General features: G+C 39.5%; 1 protein-coding gene across 1 annotated transcript; it reads left to right on the top strand.

The window, feature by feature from the left end:
* Window positions 1–202: 202 nt before the first annotated feature.
* Window positions 203–18,806, top strand: LOC135704613 (uncharacterized). Its single transcript, XM_065226081.1, has 5 exons — window positions 203–215; window positions 283–786; window positions 9,068–9,361; window positions 9,428–9,916; window positions 18,679–18,806. Exons 1-5 carry the CDS (start codon window positions 203–205, stop codon window positions 18,804–18,806), a joined length of 1,428 nt encoding a protein of 475 aa, XP_065082153.1.
* The last annotated feature ends 595 nt before the right edge of the window (window positions 18,807–19,401 follow it).

The following is a 19,401-nucleotide window of genomic DNA, read 5'->3' as shown; positions in this document are numbered from 1 at the left end:
GATATCATCTCGATGCCATCCTCCGGGGGCGTCAACAGATGGCCATGATTCGATTTGGCTCCATTCTGTACGACAGGTAGGGAAAATTTACGACACTCGAAGGGAAGCGTTTCTCGGAAATTTTTTAAAACGATTATTCCCAAAGTTCCCCGGATCTCTAATCGCTCCGACATGATGGTTGCCCTAATTTGAAAATCGAATCATGCGTCGGCTCAGTTGGCGCGCGTCTAATTACCACATCGCAACTAAAACCATTCCACGTTTCTCGTTTCTTTTCCGCAGATTGCGACTGTGCCAAAATCACTCGACTCTCGGTGCCCCGGGCGTACATTCTCGATAATTACCACCGGGAGCTCGGCGACAGCAACGAACTGTTCGGCGGCGGAGGTGGCCGCAACCGGGCCGTGTACCGGTACGAGGAAGTCGGAGGCAGTGTGAACCGACCGCCGCCACCGCCTTCGAGGGATCCGGACGGAAGACGTCACAACGAGCATCTGATACTGGACTGCGAGTACGAGATCGATCCGGACGAGAAGGGATTCGTGCTCAAATGGCTGTACAACGGGAGACCCATCTATCAGTGGATTCCGCCGGTGCGTTCCCCGCACGGATTCAAGGCCACCGGTCAGCACATCAATCTGACGTACAGCATCAGCGACGAACCGATGCACAAACATCGGGCCCTGGCCTTGATTAGGCCGTTGAAGAACTTTACCGGCGAATACACGTGCTCGGTTTCGACCTTCCATAGTGAGGAAATGCAGTCCGCGCGGATGGTGATGATTGGTGAGTGGAATTTTTTTTTCTTTTCTAATCGATTCGTTGTGACAGTTTATATTTTGTGGGAGCTTCCGAATGACTTTGGAACTAGCTTTAAATAAGGTGGCTATATTTATAGTCTGGCGGATACAATTTCGATCTGTCAAGAAGAAGGAACCAATTTAATATATTGGAGACCAATAACTGAAAAGCTACGATCATCTTTTATAAACAATGCTTTGATAGTTCTTTCATCGCCAACCGAACGCAAATTAACAGCATCTTCGGCCTTGGTTTGCGGTTTTCGAAGTTTTGTTCAGAAAGCTGATATGCTCTTTTCTGATGTTGGTCGTGATATGCTCGATTGGCTCCGCTATTTGACTGCTTAATTGGTTCCCGAGATTCTATCCACGTGACTATTGTGACTATAACTTTAAAGACATATCATAAAAGTTGCCTTGCAGCCTTACTGATTCCCTTAATTTGGATTATCGCTAAGACTGTGCTGCAATTAAAGAGTGACATTTAACTAAAGTGGGCAGATAAAAATTTAACGAACGGTTCATTTTCGGTGGTTTTGTAAATTTTTACGATTTTATAGATACAGTCAAGATTCTTAAATTACGGTTAATAGGGACCACACAATTGGAACCGGCATTAACGAATACACGTAGCATATGAGATCCCAAGTAACATTGCAAGTTTTATCGAGGTTTTAAAGAACTCTTCAACCCTAAACCATGGGCTCCAAGAGCGTTATAAAACCAAAATTGTTGCTTGGGATTAAAGCTATTTGGAGACGACCGCTTATTGTAGGGTAATCTGAAGAGATAACTTCCTGGTGTCTTCTAAACATTTATTAAAAAGATAAATGACCTCCTTTTGAGACAACTTTGCATCCGGAAAGTCAGAAGTCTGGTCATCTGGAAGATTCGGAACATCCTAAAAGTGGTCAATTTATGAAACTGATTCTAGAGCTCAGGGGTTTTTTTTTTTCCAAAACCACTCATAGACGTCTTATCACAATTAATTCTGAGTTATGACCTTAATTTGCACTCTGGAGACTACAAGATGATCCACCGAAAGATCCGGAACATTCGTTATAGTGGCCAATTCATGATCCTATAGCTCCGCAGATTTGAAACCACTCATAGACGTCTTCTCAGAATTAATTCGGAGTTGTGACCGGAATATGAAACCTTAGGACCACGGGATGGCATACCGGTAGATCCGAAACATGCGTAGAAGTGGTCAATTCATGAAACTGATACTAGAGCTCCATAGTTATTTTTTTTTTAAACCACTCATTAACGTTTTATCAGCAAGAATTCGAAGTTGTGATCGAAATATGGACCATGGAGATCACGTAATGATCGACCTAAAGATCTGGAAAATTAAATAAACTGATCCTATAGCTCCGCGGTTTTTTATAAACCACACATAGACGTTTAATCAGCATTAATTCGAAATTGTGACCGGAATACGAACCCTGGGAACTACGAAATGGCTCACCGGTTGATCCGGAACACCCGTAAAAGTTATCAATTCATGAAATTGATCCTAGAGCTCCTCGTTTTTTCAAAACCACTCATAGACGTCTTATCAGAATGAATTCGAAGTTGTGACTAGAATATAGACCATGGTACATCCGTAAAAGGATTATTGATTGATTTATCTTTATTAAGGAGGCTTTCAGCCTGAGGCTGGTTTGCCTCCAAAGATCCGTAAAAGGAGTAAATCAATGAAACTGATCCTAAACATCCGGAGATTTTTTTTTCGAAACCGCTCATAAAACTCTTATCATAATTAATGTGAAGTTATGGCCGGAATTTGGTCACCGGAAGATCCGGAACATCCGTAAAAGTGGTAAATCAGTTTCATTAATCATCCTAGAGCTTCAAAACAACTAATTGAAATCTTATCAATATAAATTCTGATTAGTGACCGGAAAATTTACCCTTGGGCCCTTGGAATGGTCCTCTAGAGGATCCAAATCATCCCTAAATGAGGTGAATTCACGAAACTGATCCTAGAGCTCTTCTGATTTTTTGAAATCACTCATAGATGTCTCATCAGAATAAAATGGCTGGAAAATGGACGCTTGGGACTACAAGATGGATCACCAGGAAGATCCGGAATATCCATAAAATTGTTCAATCTAATCTAATTTAATCTAATCTAATCTAACACCAGCAAAGCCAGTTCTTGAAAACATCCTGAAAATGATATGTATACCTACATCATTTTTCTTGTCTATTTGATAAATGTTTCACATCGAAGATGCGTCACACATATCAAAACGGCCAGGCCTACTGTACACCATTTAAGGGGCAAGATGATTCAGGTAACATCGGGCCTGTTTAAATCGAAGATTTAAACTCGATGCTGCAGAATTCAATAAATGGATGAAACGTGGACAACTCGTACCGTACGATTCGATTTTGGTAATTATATGATTCGTTGGTCGTTGGAAGCATCAAAGCTAGAAAGGTTAAGTGATGCTCCATTTTCTTGATGAGCATTAACTCTTGTCCTAGCCTTTTATGACTTATGGCTATAGCGCTATCACTCACTTTCTGAAAAGAGAAACGTGAAAGAAAAAGGAGAAGGACAAACGAAAAAGGATTAAGTGAAATCTATGAACATAAACAATATTTTTGATCCTTTAAATTTGTCGATCTTCTTAACGGAATCCTTTTATGAAGAGCTTTTATTTGGTTTTTTTATTTCCTTTAAATTCCGTTATAATTGCTTATATTTTGACAGATACGCGTATTTCGTTCTAGTTTCCAAGGCGAAGATACACTCCGCAGGATATTAATGTTATCCTAGACGTAGCAGAAAGTTAAGAAATATTTAAACATAATCCAACAAAATTACTTAATAGAGATCAAGGAAACGGATACTCGATACTCTTTAGCATACTACCTTAAACCACACATCGTAACATACATCTACCTGTTGGAGACTAAATTTAGGTACCTGGTTAGGCTAATTGTGACATGGCAGTGGATACCTGCTGATTTTTAGTACCTATTGATTAGTATTTAACTCGTAACTAAATGATGGAACCTTCAGTGGTGTTGAGTACTTGGCACTGATGAAGTCTGCAAGTAGTAGACGAAATACGCGTATCTGTCAAAAGATAAGCAATTATAACGGAATATTTTTGATTAGAAATATACAACATAGAAATGCATAACGGCGCGGTGGTTTTGTCACTATTATCAAGTCATAAAAAGTAACAAGGACTAAAATGTGATCCTTTGATTACTGGAAAATCCTGATTCCCTAGTTTGAAGTTGTCACGACTAAGGTTCGGTGGTAGATCTTATAACAGTAACGCACCACAAAAAGGTGACTTCCTAACGTTACTGGTTTGAAAAGATACAAATTTACAAAATGGAACAAACTCACCAAGTTTAGCCAATTGAACCTGAAGGCTGCCTGACATGTGTTGATGTAGAAGTCCAAATTGTAGACGAAGCTTGACGAAGATCAACATGAACTAGTCTGGTCTATGGTAGTTGTGCGGAATGTCTTCCGTCGATTTGAGATAAACAAATGTTCGGATGTAGGGTAGAGTGCTACTTCGTCGTAATCGAAGTAGAAACATCAATAATCTAAATGGTTTTACCGTACACAAATCAAAAATACGTTTATTTTAATGCGTTAGCTCGTAAGCTTTAAAACAAAGCCTAAACTCGCGCGTTGTATGAACATTGACACTCATTCTTCTCAAAACAAAAGAAGTCCTCCTAGCGAATCCATTTTATCTACCTTCATTCGTAGAACGAAGAAAAACCTAGAAAAACCAATGGCATTTCAATACGGTAGGACGGAATTGAAACTCATAGAACGAATTTGGAATCAAGAAGTTGTGTTAGATTTCTAACAATATCTCAATAATGTGTGACTCTTTATTAAATTCAACGGTACGTACACTACCAATCATAAGTTTAAGGACACCCCCAAAAAACCATGCAAATATGTTTTGTTCAATGATGTCTCATTTCACGTTCAATTTTCGATCTCCAAAGGTTATTTGAATGGTATGAATGGTATAGCATAAGTGTTCTACTACTACTTTTATTTCAAAATTTGGCCAACCCAATTCTGAGAAAATCAGTCCCGATTCTTCAGAGTAAATTTTGAAAAATATTGTAACTTTGAGTGAACTTTTAGCACACAAAATTTTGAAAATTATATTGAACCTAGAATGAGGAACTAGAAATTGTCTCCTGGGGCTGGTTATGGACAGATCAGCCACCGATTATTGATAAAAAAAACTCCACAGAAAACGTCGAAAACTTTTTTTTTTCTGTGGGGTGTTTTATAATCTACAATCGGTGGCTGATCTGTCCATAACCAGGCCCAGGAGACAATTTCTAGTTCCTCATTCTAGGTCCCTATTATTTACCGCTGAGAAGCTGTTCCGAAGCCAAGTAGAACCTCCACGAGGCGTCCCATCATTCATCCCAACAATAGTTCAAACATTCGTTGAGTTAAAGCGTTGAACCTGACTAAAGGGTGATACGGTCAAAATTTGGTCAATATCAACTTGACGTATTTCTTTAAATTTTGCATTTAAAAAACCTGAACACCCCTCATTTTGAAGGTGTGTGTGTGTGTAGAATGTTGCTCCTATTTTGATTTTGGAATTCACTCTTCAGTTGTCAAAATGCCGTCCAAGCAAGAAGAGCAGCGTATCAAAATTTTGCTCGCGCATCGCGAAAATCCGAGCTACTCGCACGCAAAGTTGGCAAAATCGTTAAAAGTTGCCAAATCAACCGTTACAAATGTAATTAAAGTGTTTGGGGAACGTTTGTCGACAGCCAGGAAGTCTGGATCGGGGGAAAATCGAAAACCGGAAGCCGCTGAGACGACAAAGAGAGTTGCCGGTAGTTTCAAGCGAAACTCTAACCTCTCTCTCCGAGATGCCGCAAATAAGCTGGGTGTATCGTCTACAACCGTGCATCGAGCCAAAAAACGAGCCGGACTATCGACTTACAAGAAGGTAGTGACTCCAAATCGCGATGATAAACAAAATACGACGGCCAAAGCGCGATCCCGGAGGCTGTACACGACGATGCTGACGAAGTTTGACTGCGTGGTAATGGACGACGAAACCTACGTCAAAGCCGACTACAAGCAGCTTCCGGGACAGGAGTTTTATACGGCAAAAGGAAGGGGAAAGGTAGCAGATGTTTTCAAGCACATGAAACTGTCAAAGTTCGCAAAGAAATATCTGGTTTGGCAAGCCATCTGTACCTGTGGCTTGAAAAGCAGCATTTTCATAGCTTCCGGGACTGTCAACCAAGAAATTTTCGTAAAAGAGTGTTTGAATAAACGTCTGCTGCCTTTCCTGAAGAAACACGGTTGTTCCGTACTGTTTTGGCCGGATTTGGCATCTTGCCATTACGGTAAAAAGGCCATGGAGTGGTACGCCGCCAACAACGTGCAGGTGGTTCCCAAGGACAAGAACCCTCCCAACACGCCAGAGCTCCGCCCAATTGAGAAATACTGGGCTATTGTCAAGCGGAACCTAAAGAAGACCAAAAAAACTGCTAAGGGCGAGCAGCAGTTCAAGGCAAACTGGCTTTCTGCGGCGAAGAAGGTGGACAAGGTGGCTGTACAAAATCTGATGGCAGGGGTCAAGCGTAAGGCCCGGCAATTCGGATTTGGAAAAGCGGAAGCCTAACTGAATATTTTTCCTGAATTTTATACTAATTGAACTTGAAAAAGAAATTTAATTTGATTTTTTAAATAAACGATTTCACCGATTTACACGCGTTTTCCCTTAACCAAATTTTGACCGTATCACCCTTTAGACGTTATCGCGGTTCCAAAAATATCCATATTGATGGGTATTTGACAGTATTTCTAACTTTTTCTGAAATCGGAAGCCGCCATATTGGATTGAAAATGGCGTCGAACATCGATTTTTATTCGCTAGTCGTCATCCCGATTCCAAGAATACCCATATTGATGGGTAATTTACTGTATTTTCCACTTTTTCTGAAATCGGGAATCGCCATATTAGATTTTAAAATGGAGTGGCATATCGATTTTCGATCTTAAGACGTCACTCCGACTTCAAAAATATCCATATCAACAAGATTTTGACAGTATTGCACACCAGTCTGCTACCGGAAGCCACCCTCTTGGATTTCAAAATGGCGTCGGTCATAAATTTCCGACCTCTAGACGTCATCCCGAATCCAGAAATACTCATATTCTGCCATAGAATTCCATAGCAAACCGATGCAGTGGTTCTCAGAAATTCGTAAAAAATTGTATGCTTGTTCCCTATCGCAAAATATTAGACCTGTATTTATTTTTCGTAATTAGGGTGACCATTTACATGTTAGGGTGGTACAAAAAATCGATTTTTTTTCAAAAATTACTTTTATAACTTTTGAACCACTGGGTCGATTTTAAAGATCAAAATATCATATGAATGGAACAATATACTTTTTAGGAAAAATATAATGATATTAAAAAAATGAGATATTGTATTGAAAAACATTGATTGTATTTGATTTGTTTGGTTTTTATGGTTTGTAGATAGAGTTTTATGTTTTTATATTTTTCCTTAAAAATATTGGCATTTTTGAAAAAGAATCGATTTTTTGGACCATTCTAACATGGAAATAGTCACCCTAATTACAAAATGAAAAAAAAAAACGCAAACAGGTCTATACACTGTTCCAGAAAGTATAAGCACACTTTTAAAATAACAAAAAAGTCATGTTTTTTTTAAGTTTTAATATTTTTATTTGCCAAATCAGATTTGTATTTGTATTTCAAATGATATTTTACTCTCGTTTAATCAACATATTTAATCATAGCCAAGACTCCTAACTTTTCCTCGAACATGACCCATTAGCTTCTGCACAGTGGTACTTCCCACCATTTTGACCACTTTTGGCCAATCTTTTTTGAATTTTTGGATGTCGTCCGCTGGTTTTATTAATTTTCGAAGCTTTGCTTTGGTTAAAGCCCAAAAAGTCTCGATTGGCCGTGCCTCCGGGCAGTTCGGCGGATTCATGTCTTTTGGCACGAAACATACATTTTGACTTTTGTACCATTCTTAAGTGTCCTTTATCATCGGCAACAATCGCTTCTGGAGACATTCCTTAACGCATTTCTGAGTGTTCATCGTCTCCGTTGTGATGTACGGACTAGATGTTTTACCACACTTGCATATTGCCTGCCAAACTATAACCTTCTTACCGAATTTTTCGGTAAAAATTGCCTTCTCCGTTTCGGGGATGTCCTTGCCTTCGCTTACAGTATAGAATTGTCGTCCGGGAAGCGTTTTGTAATCTAGTTTCACGTAAGTTTCGTCGTCCATTATTATACACCCAGAATTTCGACACAATAACGAATCGTTGAGTTTGCGGTCCCGTGGTTTCACGGACGTGGCCTGTTTTGGGTCCTTTTGGGTTTTTTTTCTGCTTCCGGTATGTTTTTAGCCCAAGTCTTTCTTTGGCACGCATGACGTTACTCGACGAGGTCCCTAGTTTTTTCGCAACATCCCGAACGGAAGTCGCTGGTTTTCGTTTGGAGGCATCCCTGATCTTTTTATCTATATCCGGACTTACAGGACCGGATTTCCGGCCCCTCTTCGGCGCATCTTCAAACGTACACTGTTCTCTATATTTTTTAATCGCAGTTCGTACCGCTCCGACGCTAACACCCTCTTCCTTGGCCAATTTTCTCAAGGAGAGTCCGCTCACAGTGCACCATTTGTGCACGATACTTTTTCGTTGTTCCGGAGTAAGACCACGCATTTTGACAGGAAACACAAAACTGAGCACTTTTTTGATGCTATGTTATTCAGAAATGAGCAAACAAAAGGACGCAGCCAAAACATGTTGAAATATTTCATTATATTCAAAGTGACCGTTAAAATAAGGTGTGCTTATACTTTCTGGAACAGTCGTTAATATTTTGCGATTAAGAACAAACCTACCAATTTTTACGAAATTCTGAGAACCACTATATCGTTTTACTAAAAATGGGTACATATTTGATATCGAACATCCCTATTCTAAGCACAAACTGTTCGGAGTCTATCCGGATAGGAAAATTATGGATAATCCAAGTTCATCTTAAAAATTATCAGGATAGAGAAAAATGTGGACAGGGAAAGACTCCGCTTATTTCTATAGGTCTATCCGGATAATGTTGAAGCCTGATCACCACCCGACTTTGTCGAAGATCTACTAGAATGCACACAATGTGTTCAAAATTAAACTTCCATGATTGCCTCTCATATGACAACCATCCTGCATTGTTTCAGTTCCGGAAACCAACTTCGTGCTGCGCTACTACAGCAGCAACATCAGCAACCTGGTGACGGTCATCTGCAGCGTGTACGGAATCTTCCCGGCACCGGAGCTGTCGCTGTGGATCAACGAATACCGGCTGGAGAATGCCACCGAAAATCTTCTCCTGACCCAGTCGGACCTATACGACAGCTCCATTCGCATCCAACTGGTCCTGTATGAACGGATCCAGCAGGACGACGTCATCAAATGCACCCTAGGTGTGAAAGACACCGAGTACAGCAAAACCAAGGAAACTGTATTCATCGGTAAGTTTTCGGAATCAATTCCCGCTTTTTCATGCTTCTAAATAACAAATTGTCACACCACCCTAGATGTAAACAGTGATCCGGTAATGGAGCACAACTCCGTCTTTGACCCCGTCAGCTCAACCACCCGAGAACCAACGAGTTCGACAGCCGAAAGCAATTCAAGCTCAAGCACAAGTTCGACTGCACCCAGTTCAACTACAAACTACGATTCGCCGACAACGCCGCCTCCGTCGCCGTCTTCATCCTCTTCCTCCTCCTCCTCCAGCACATCAACCAGTAGACTGTCCAACGAAGTCTACAAGGAAGCCGACGCAGTCAAGCATCCTTCGATGGTGACGGTGGTGGCGCCAACGGCCCGAGTAGTTCATCACCACTTTGCCCCTTCTCTGCAACCGGCGGTCGTTCGGTTGAAACCGACGCCTCCGCGAATCTTCACGGCCGGTGAACAACCCAGTGGCCTGGATTCCGATGAAGTGACCAATGTCGTCAACTTCAAGGAAGTCTTTAATGAGAACATGCTCTACAGCAGCGGTGGCAGCAGCAGCAGCAGAGGTGAGTTTGACTTTCCATTAGCTCGCCGGCGGCACGTGCAGCACGTGTGACTGGATTAATTTCCGGAAGTCACGAAACGGCATTCAGATCACATACGACAGGGCTTTCGGTAATAATGGAACCGGGTAAGATGATCGCATTCAATTTCTCCTTGGTGCGGGGGGAAGTTGAGCGAGAAACTTTTCGCTTCCCATTATCAAGCTCATCATCATCATCATCATCATCATCTTCACTACCACCATCATCGTCGAGGGGGCCACCGAAGCAAGCGTGTGGCACCAGTGCAGAAGTAGTCGAAGCATATGATGGGGGAAGTTTTTCCTCCTCAAGTCGACTCCGGTCCTGTGTGAAAAAGGAAATTCGAAGAAGCCGGTTGCGAAAAACATAAAGTCAGTTAATTTAGTTTCCGGAAAGCAGCGGGAAACTTTGCTCCCCACCCTTGCCAGGCTTAGAGTAGAGCACCTAGTAGAGTTTGGCAATTAGTTTTGCAGATGGGAATTTATTAATTCCGGACAAGATGCAAGATATCCGATGAGGCTCTAGAAGTTTAAAAATCAGTTTTTTTATTTATCATTCATTATTTTCTAAATGCTTGGATCACATTATCAAGGATAAAAATGGGGTTTTCCATCGGTAGTTTTATTGATTTTAATAAAATTTCAATCACTGTCCAATATATTAAACTTATCATAAACTGATTGCCAAATCTTACTTAAAATAGGATTGAAATATTTTCTATCAACAATAAAAATTAAAACTGGGGTCATGTTTACATTCAAATCAGCTTCAAAAGATACAGGATCTTCTAGTTTTGCTGATTTGTATACATTGGAAGTAATATTTTTAATTTGTTAACGTTTTGAGAGTCTTAGTGGAATACATGTATAAAGAGAGAGAGAGATGTAGCTCAATTAATTGAAAGCTTTTTTTTCCTTTTTTACTTAATTTGATTTTCGTCGATTTTGTTTTCTGTACTGAGTACCAATGCAACCGACGCCAGGGAGACAGCTCCCACACCTGGACCCTGCCTATCGACCCATCAACTCATGGACCGGGGACCAACTGTTTTACTTCCCGTCCAAAGGAAGGCATGATCAGAGATTTTATGCCTCAGAAAATCCCGGCTGGTGCAGACTGGGATTGAACTCAGGCCTTCTGGGAGGCAATCACGCTTAACTCTACACCACCGGAGACGCTAATTAATTGAAAGCTTATGTCCATTCTTTTAACCCTTTGTATCCCTATGTCTGTATCTTGAGGTCAATATGACCCCAGGCAATTTTTGCAATCTTGATTATTCATCAAAATGATTTTTTTCCCTGACATTTTTGCATGCTAAACTCTTCTTGATATGCCTGCCTTTTACTTAAGAAATATTTCGAATATCCCGTTTTTCCGTTTTCAAGGATTTTCGCAAAGAACTTAGCTTTATTTTAGAAGCACAGACAGAGGGTTAAAGACCCGCAAATAGTGACATACTTATGGTATGTATGGTACACAGATAAAAAATCTGAATTTTAATTGTGATGTAAACATTCATTCACGTAAACTTGTATTTCATCTCACACAACCGAGCAACTTGCAAACAATGTTGTTTACAAAGATGGGCTTTTGCATACAATATTTACTACTTTGCATGAAATGTGTCAGAAATTTACATGATATATAATGTAAACGTATATGATATGTGACGCTCCATTTATGGGCATCATATTGAACAGAAATTTACACTACTTTTTCGAACTGTGTAGGTGCTTCAGTTACTACAGTCACTTACCAGCTTTAATTGTTATAATATAAATCTAATTGTTTTTACATTGTTCCTGCCTTGGCAATTCAGTATTTTAATTTGAACCTGCATGTCAGTATAGCAATTGAAATCTTAAAACTAAAAACGAAAACTAAATCTTATCTAAATATAAAGAGAATTAATCGTTGCAATTGAGGATTGCAACGATTTTTGCCTGAAATTATTAATTATTTTGTTGGTCATTTGTTCTAAAGTCTCAACATTCGAAATTCTATGTACTTCGGTAGTACTGTACCAGGGAGGCAACTTCAAAAGCATCTTCAGAACTTTGTTCTGAATCCTTTGAAGTGATTTTTTCCTGATAGTCCAACAACTAGACCATATTGGCACAGTGTAAAGCATGGCAGGTCTAAAAACTTGTTTAAATATTAGAAGTCAGGCAAAGCTTGGATTTCCTATTTATAAGAGGATACAAACATTTTATATATTTGTTACATTTGGCTTGAATGCCCTCAATGTGGTCTTTAAAAGTTAATTTTTGGTCAAGTACTAATCCAAGATATTTCACTTGGTTTGACCAGGAAATTGGAACTCCGTTCATAGTGACTATGTGACTACTACTACACAGTTCGAAAAAGTAGTGTAAATTTCTGTTCAATATAATGCACATAAATGGAGCGTCACATATCATATACGTTTACATTATATATCATGTAAATTTCTGACACATTTCATGCAAAGTAGTAAATATTGTATGCAAAAGCCCATCTTTGTAAACAACATTGTTTGCAAGTTGCTCGGTTGTGTGAGATGAAATACAAGTTTACGTGAATGAATGTTTACATCACAATTAAAATTCAGATTTTTTATCTGTGTAGGTTTCAGAAACGAAGCTTTAGGCTTATGTGGAAATATTATAAGTTGAGTTTTGGAAGCGTTGGGAGAAATCTTCCATTTTTGTAAATAAGAAGAGAAAATATCTAAACTTTTCTGCAGTCTGCTGCAAATAACACGAAGACTTCTTCCTTTAGCGGAAATGCCTGTGTCATCAGCGAACAAAGATTTGTGGCAACCCTGAGGCAAATTAGGGAGGTCCGAAGTGAAAATGTTATACAATATAGTCCCAAGAATGCTACCCTGAGGAACTCCTGCTCTAACAGGTAGTCGATCAGATTTGGAATATTGATAATTTACCTGCAGATTTCTGTCAGTTAAATAATTTTGAACCAATTTCATAATATAAAGTGAAAAATTAAACTCTTTCAATTTTGCAATCAAACCTTCATGCCAAACACTGTCGAATGCTTTTTCTATGTCTAGAAGAGCAACTCCAGTTGAGTGGCCTTCAGATTGGTTTGAACGAATTAAATTGGTAACTCATAAGAGTTGATGAGTAGTTGAATGCCCATGGCGAAATCCAAACTGCTCATCTGCGAAAATTGAGTTCGTATTGATGTGAAGCATCGTCCTTTTTAAAATTATCTTTTCAAAAAGTTTACTTATTGAAGAAAGCAAACTTATTGGACTGTAGCTAGAAGCTTCAGCTGGATTTTTATCCGACTTCAAAATTGGGACATTTTTTGCGTTTTTACATTTATCAAGAAAGTATGCCAAATGGAAACATCTGTTAAATAATTTTACCGAGAAAGACAAGGTGCTCTCTGGGAGTTTTTTGATGAGGATATAGCTTACATCCTCAGCTTTCATATTATGAAACTTTTTAGACATAGATCTTACTTCGTCCAAATCAGTCGCCCAGGAATCATCAAACATATTTTCCTGAGAGAAAATATACAGTTAATCCCGAGCAACCTGATTCTCAATGGGACTAGTAAGACCCACACTGAAATTATGGGAACTCTCGAATTGCTTAGCAAGTTTCTGAGTTTTTTCCAAAGGGTTGCTGCATATATTATGTCACGCTCTATGGGGGGAGGGGGGATCTAAGATTTTGTGACGAGCAATGCATTAGGTATAGGAAAAACGTCACTATTGCGAGGGGGAGTGTGACATAATTAATGCATGGGCCCAAATTCACGATCAAAATTTGAACACCACCTTTAAGCGCTGGAATAGGCTTTGGAGGTTTTTTCAAAATTTTTAGGAGCATCCAAAAGGATTTGGAACTCGGATCTAATTTCGAAACACTATTTTCAAAAGTTTTGATCCTCAGGGCAGAGAATCGTTTTTTAATTTGTTTTTGCAAATCCCGCCAGATAACTTTCATGGCAGGAGTGCGTGTTCTTTGTTATTGTCTCCTACGGACATTTTTAAGACGGATCAAGAGCTGAAGATCGTCGTCTATTATAATTGAATCGAATTTAACCTCGCATTTTGGTACTGAGGCAGCTCTTGCTTCAACTATAGAAGTAGTCAGAGATTCAAGAGCATAATTAATTTCATCTTTGGTTTGCAAAGAAAAGTTTGGATCGAAGTTATATTCCATAAATGTTCGATATTGCTCCCATTCAGCCCTATGGTAATTGAAAGTAGAGCTGTTGGGATTAGAAATTATTTCTTGGGATATTTCAAAAGTTACTGGAAGGTGATCAGAACCGAAGTCAGCACGGGTAACCAATTGCCTACAAAGATGACATGAATCAGTTAAGACCAAATCAATAGTTGAGGGATTTCTTGCAGAAGAAAAGCATGTTGGGCTGTTTGGATATTGAATAGTGTAATAACCTGCAGAACAATTATCAAACAGAATATTACCATTGGAATTGCTTTGAGCATTATTCCATGAGCGGTGTTTTGCATTAAAATCACCAATAATGAAGAATTTATACCTAGGACGGGTAAGTTTCTGAAGCTCACCCTTGAGAAAATTCTTTTGCTGGCCTACGCATTGGAATGGCAAATAGGCAGCTATAAACGTAAGTTGTCCAAATTTTGTTTCAAAAACTTTGGTTTCAAATGAAGAAAGAATTTTATGTTTGATTCGTCTATTAACAATGATGGCAACGCCACCACAGGGTCCATCAAGACGATCGTTTCTATAAACGTAATAATTTGCGTCCCTCTTAACCTTATGGTCAGGTATAAGGAACGTTTCAGTTATAACGACAATATGCACTTTATGAACTCTCAAAAAGTTAAATAGCTCGTCTTCATTATCTTTAAGAGATCGAGCATTCCAATTTAAAATATTTAATGCTTTAAAATCCATTACTGTCATGTTTGAATAGCATCAAACATGGAGTTAGATTTAAGCATATCAGAAATCATGTTAATTAATGATTTCTGCAAAAAATCCATTTCCGTTAGAATTACGTTGGTTAGTATTTTGATTTTTATCCTTTGCAATAGCAGCATAGGTAGCTCCATTTACTCGCTGAACATTTTTAGCAGCGAGGGGAGTATTTATAGATGAAGAATTTGAAGCAGGGGTGCTATTTGTATCTACGGGTACGAATGTAGAATTTGTTCCTCGCTGACCGTTGTTAACAGCAGAGGAATTTGTACCTGGTCGGAAACTTGGAGCGTTTCCTACCTGTCGCTTAGAACGAGATTGTAGGATCGCTTTGCGAGTCTTAAATTCCCAAAAATTGGATTTGTGGTTTTCACCACAATTTGAACATTTAAATTTCTTAGGATCATCCTTCACAGGACAGTCGTCCTTTGCGTGACAGGAATCACCACAATTCATGCATTTAACTGGCATGTAGCAATTGTTTATTCCGTGACCCCATCCCTGGCACTTATGGCACTGAGTGAGGTTTTGGAAATTTCCTCCAGTCGAGTCATAGGCTAATTTTTACTAATGCCTTAAGGTTGTTTAGTTCACTAGACTTGAAGTGAACTAAATAAAAATATTGTTCTTCTCTAGCGCAAAGCATAATCGTTTGCGTGAGCTACGTACGTGTGCATGACAATCTAAATTCAAGCTGAACATTGCATTGGGTCCTAGGTGCCATTGATGGATTCTCTTCGTCGACTTCCTCTTTGTATTCCCACGGCCATGTAAATATATTATCAGGTATTTTTGGAACACAGATCGATAAAAGAAGCTAATATGACAAACACAACAAGAAACAGTTATGTGCTCAAGTTATTAACGAAAGAGAAGGAGGAGAATCGATCATGCTTGGGACCCAATGTAGAGTCCAGCTTGAATTCATCCCCGCACGCTAGAAGGGCTAGATCTAAGAGAAGAGGTGACTATACGGGGGCGAAAATGAACCACTTTTCTGTCAAACGTGAACCAGCTCCTGATTGGCCGATTTCATGTGCGTAAGATAGAGATAGAGATAGATAAAGATAGAGATAGAGATAGAAATAAAAGAGGAAGAAGCCAATTGTCACCTCTTCCTCTTAGGGCTAGATGCAGAAACATATGGAAGCAAAACTCTGCTACCAGAACGACGGTTGATTCATAACATTCTAATATTTATCAATTTTACATATTAAAGTTCATTTCAGTTTTCTAGAATATTTTTTTTTTTAAATATGTTTTATCGTAATCGATTGATAATTTGGTACATCTTCAATTTAAACGAGTTCGGTGATTATTTTCTATTGTCGTTTTAATGTTTTTATTTTAGACAAGAATAGAAACTCTTCAACTGAGTAACCGGTGGCATCATCCTTTACCTTAATATAATTTTCAATAATCTGGTTGTATCTCAATTGTAAAATTTTCTACTTGGCACTTTGCAGAGTCTTTGAGTTTGGAAACTAATTTAAATTGGTTTCTTGACTCGGAGATTCTGTGGGGTGTCAAGCAGAAAATTTACAATATTCTGTTTTCGAACTTTCAGTTCTGTCCTCTCAGATAAATAGTAGACTAATCCGTGTTTCATGTTTGAACTTTGTTCTTTTCACTTAACTATTATTATTAATTTATTTATTATTTTTCTCCATTAAAATTCAAAGCGTAAAAAGGACTTCATGTGTTGTCCATGGGGTGGCTGTAGATAACTCGTATTTTAAAACTTTTGTTGAAGTATTCAACAAAAAAGCAATATGAATTGGTAAACTAAATAGAATTGCGTAGGCATAGGAAAATAACCAGGTACTCGCAGCAGAATAGCAGAACGTATTTGATACCAGCATAGTTTATTTTCAACTCTTTGTCGAAACGTCAACAGATCACGACTTCCTTTTTGCAGCTCACTTTCGAACTAGTCATAAAATATCTTCATGCTCATGTTATTTTCATCCAGTTACTTAATCCTTATACTTTACTTTTCAGCAGCATAATCCTAACACTATTTTTATTTAGGTAGCGGGCAACATCAAAGGATGAACTCTGGTTTCTAGCTTTATTACTGACTTATTTAAGAAACATAATGATTGCAACGCTGACTGGGCGTAACCTATGGCATACCTTTCAACTAAAAAAATCCTAAATTCCTGTGACATTTATGAGGGGTCGTAGAGTTTTCTGCGCCTCTCTTAAGTAATTGTTGGACTAACATTCCTTCCCTATCCGCACCAGTTGCAAGGACGTGGTCTGCTGCTGGAAGGAGAAACATCCTTTGTCTAAGAGGTAGTGATTACTCTCAAATTACCATCTAACAGTACCAGGTGGATCTTAACAGTAGTTTGGAGTTCGTACCACCTATGAATTTGTGCAGCGTGTTCTATACTATGCTATGCTATGATATTTATGTTACATCTCTTTCGTCAAATCAAATATTTTCAATATCTATTAAATTATCATTTATAACAATAAACAGTTGAAGATGCTCGACTAAAGTGGTAATTTTTATTCGATAGATGAGGAGATGCAAGTATAGAGTTGATAGTTCCGTTAGAGAACGGCAGTGTGAAAATTGTATATAGAGAGTAGAAAGCGAGCAAGGACAACAAACGAAAAAAAAAGCGAAATTCAGCTCAATCAAACGTACTTTCGAACTTTTCAGTCTCAGAGCACTTTTTTAATTCCTCTGTTCGGGACATAACACTACTGGGACCAGTAAATTGATCTATTGTAGTATATCCCGTGTCATTAGTTTAGTGCATATCGTATTACTCCATCACTATTAAGAAATGATGAAGTATTCGATTTTTTACAGTTGCCACTCTTGCATTTATCGCAAGGATCCGACTCTAATTGAAAGGTCCCGCTATTTATACGCTTCGGAGTGTTGAAACACCCTCCAAAGGCGCGCCCCTTTGTCAGTCAAAATTGGATTCCTTAGCAACAAAGTTAAGGAATGACACCGATAATGACCATGCATCAGAACCCTAGGCTTAACCACTTTAAACTAGAGAACAACGAATGATTAGGAATCACATAGATGAAGACTAACTAACTCATGTTTTCCTTGTTTCAAGATCATCCTCGGTAGACAAAGCCGAGTCTTGTCACTATCAACAAGGCATAAAAAGTAACAAGGACTAAGATGTGTTTCTTGTATTACGGAAAAATCCTGTTCCCCTAGTTTGAAGTAGTCAGGACTAGGAATCGGTGGTAGATCTTACATCCCGTAACGTACCACGAAAAGGTGATCTACCCACGTTACGGGGCCTCGGAGCACTTAATTTTAAATGACATGTTTGTTTACGTCTCATCCTTTATGTCAAATATGGGTTCCGTCACGTGTAAGATTAGGTATTTCTAAGTGTGTAAATTATCGTTTGGCTGAAAAGACTGCTGCAGAAAATGCAGAAAATTCTAGTTCACTTTTTTGTCAAGATTCACCTAAAAAACCGTCAAAGCATATCATCAGCTTAATTTCACCCGATGTCAAATATTTTCCCCCACGAGGGTACTGCAAGGGTTCCCGCGAGTATAATCCAATACTTCGTTTGGCAGCAAGTCAGGTTGGATTTTCATCCTCTGTCCTCCCCATCTCCACCAAACCTTTACTAATCATCATCCTGCACCACACGCACCACTCGCATATGTGATCAGACTGCCACTGACTATTCTTGCTGCCGTCCGTCCGTCCGCCTGCCAACTCCTACTCAAGGAGATGATATTCCGATACTTACTCAGTATACCTACAGACTACATATATTCACATGTTCTCATTTTCTTTTCCAACCGCTGTCTCTTTCACAGCCCACCCACCCGGCGGCGGTGGCGGAAGAGCCTGGTGCTGGTGGATGCTGCTGCGGCTAACCGCCACGTTCGTCCTGACATTGGCGCTGACGACGATGACGCTGCGGAGCACCAGCAGCCGGCTGTAATATATATCCTCCATCCCGGGAATGAGCCAATTTCGGTGAGCAACCTGTGCGCGGGGCGGGGGAGGGAGGGGGCGCGGAGGCACTGGCTTGATTTCTGAGCCACGCGGGATTTTTCTTTCATTTCATCATGTGTGCGCGTTTCGTTTCATTCGTTCGTACCGTGTATAAGTAGATAAGGGCAAGGGGAGGGCCTCGGCGAAACTCGATTAAACTTTTGCGGCTTTTCGGAATCTTTTTTTTTTTTCATCTTCCGGGCAAGTAAACGGGCAGAAAACGAATAAAACAAAGGAAATTATGTGGGCTGGTATTCGCCTGCTTGGGGTCTGCGACGGGTGAAGAGAGTGAAACAGTTGAAGATTTTCGACAAAGTCGTTAAAGCTGCTTGAAGTATGTGATAACCTGACAGTGACATATGGTGATGGGTAGGGTGCGTGGTGGGGAGGGGGAAGGCAGGCGAGCTCGAAATTAGAATGGAATACGAAGTTGTTCCGGCTACGGCTCAAGAGGATTACACCGACGATGATGACAGAAGGTTAAATTGGGAAAGCGTACGTGCACGATGAGTACTATAAGAGAATGGGATACTGTGGGGGGA

This window comes from Ochlerotatus camptorhynchus, unplaced genomic scaffold (genome assembly GCF_037179485.1).
Source record: "Ochlerotatus camptorhynchus isolate MF236.1 unplaced genomic scaffold, CSIRO-AGI_Acam_v1.1 ptg000022l, whole genome shotgun sequence".
NCBI classification, from domain to species: domain Eukaryota; kingdom Metazoa; phylum Arthropoda; class Insecta; order Diptera; family Culicidae; genus Ochlerotatus; species Ochlerotatus camptorhynchus.
Note: the sequence above shows the minus strand (reverse complement) of the source record. Positions and strands in the feature narration are given on the sequence as shown.

Bases quoted from the DNA above. Each gene is read 5' to 3' on its own strand.
- LOC135704613 (XM_065226081.1), top strand. The intron at 787-9,067 runs GTGAGTGGAATT...GCATTGTTTCAG, and splicing joins CGCGCGGATGGTGATGATTG to TTCCGGAAACCAACTTCGTG. The intron at 9,362-9,427 runs GTAAGTTTTCGG...ACACCACCCTAG, and splicing joins CAAGGAAACTGTATTCATCG to ATGTAAACAGTGATCCGGTA.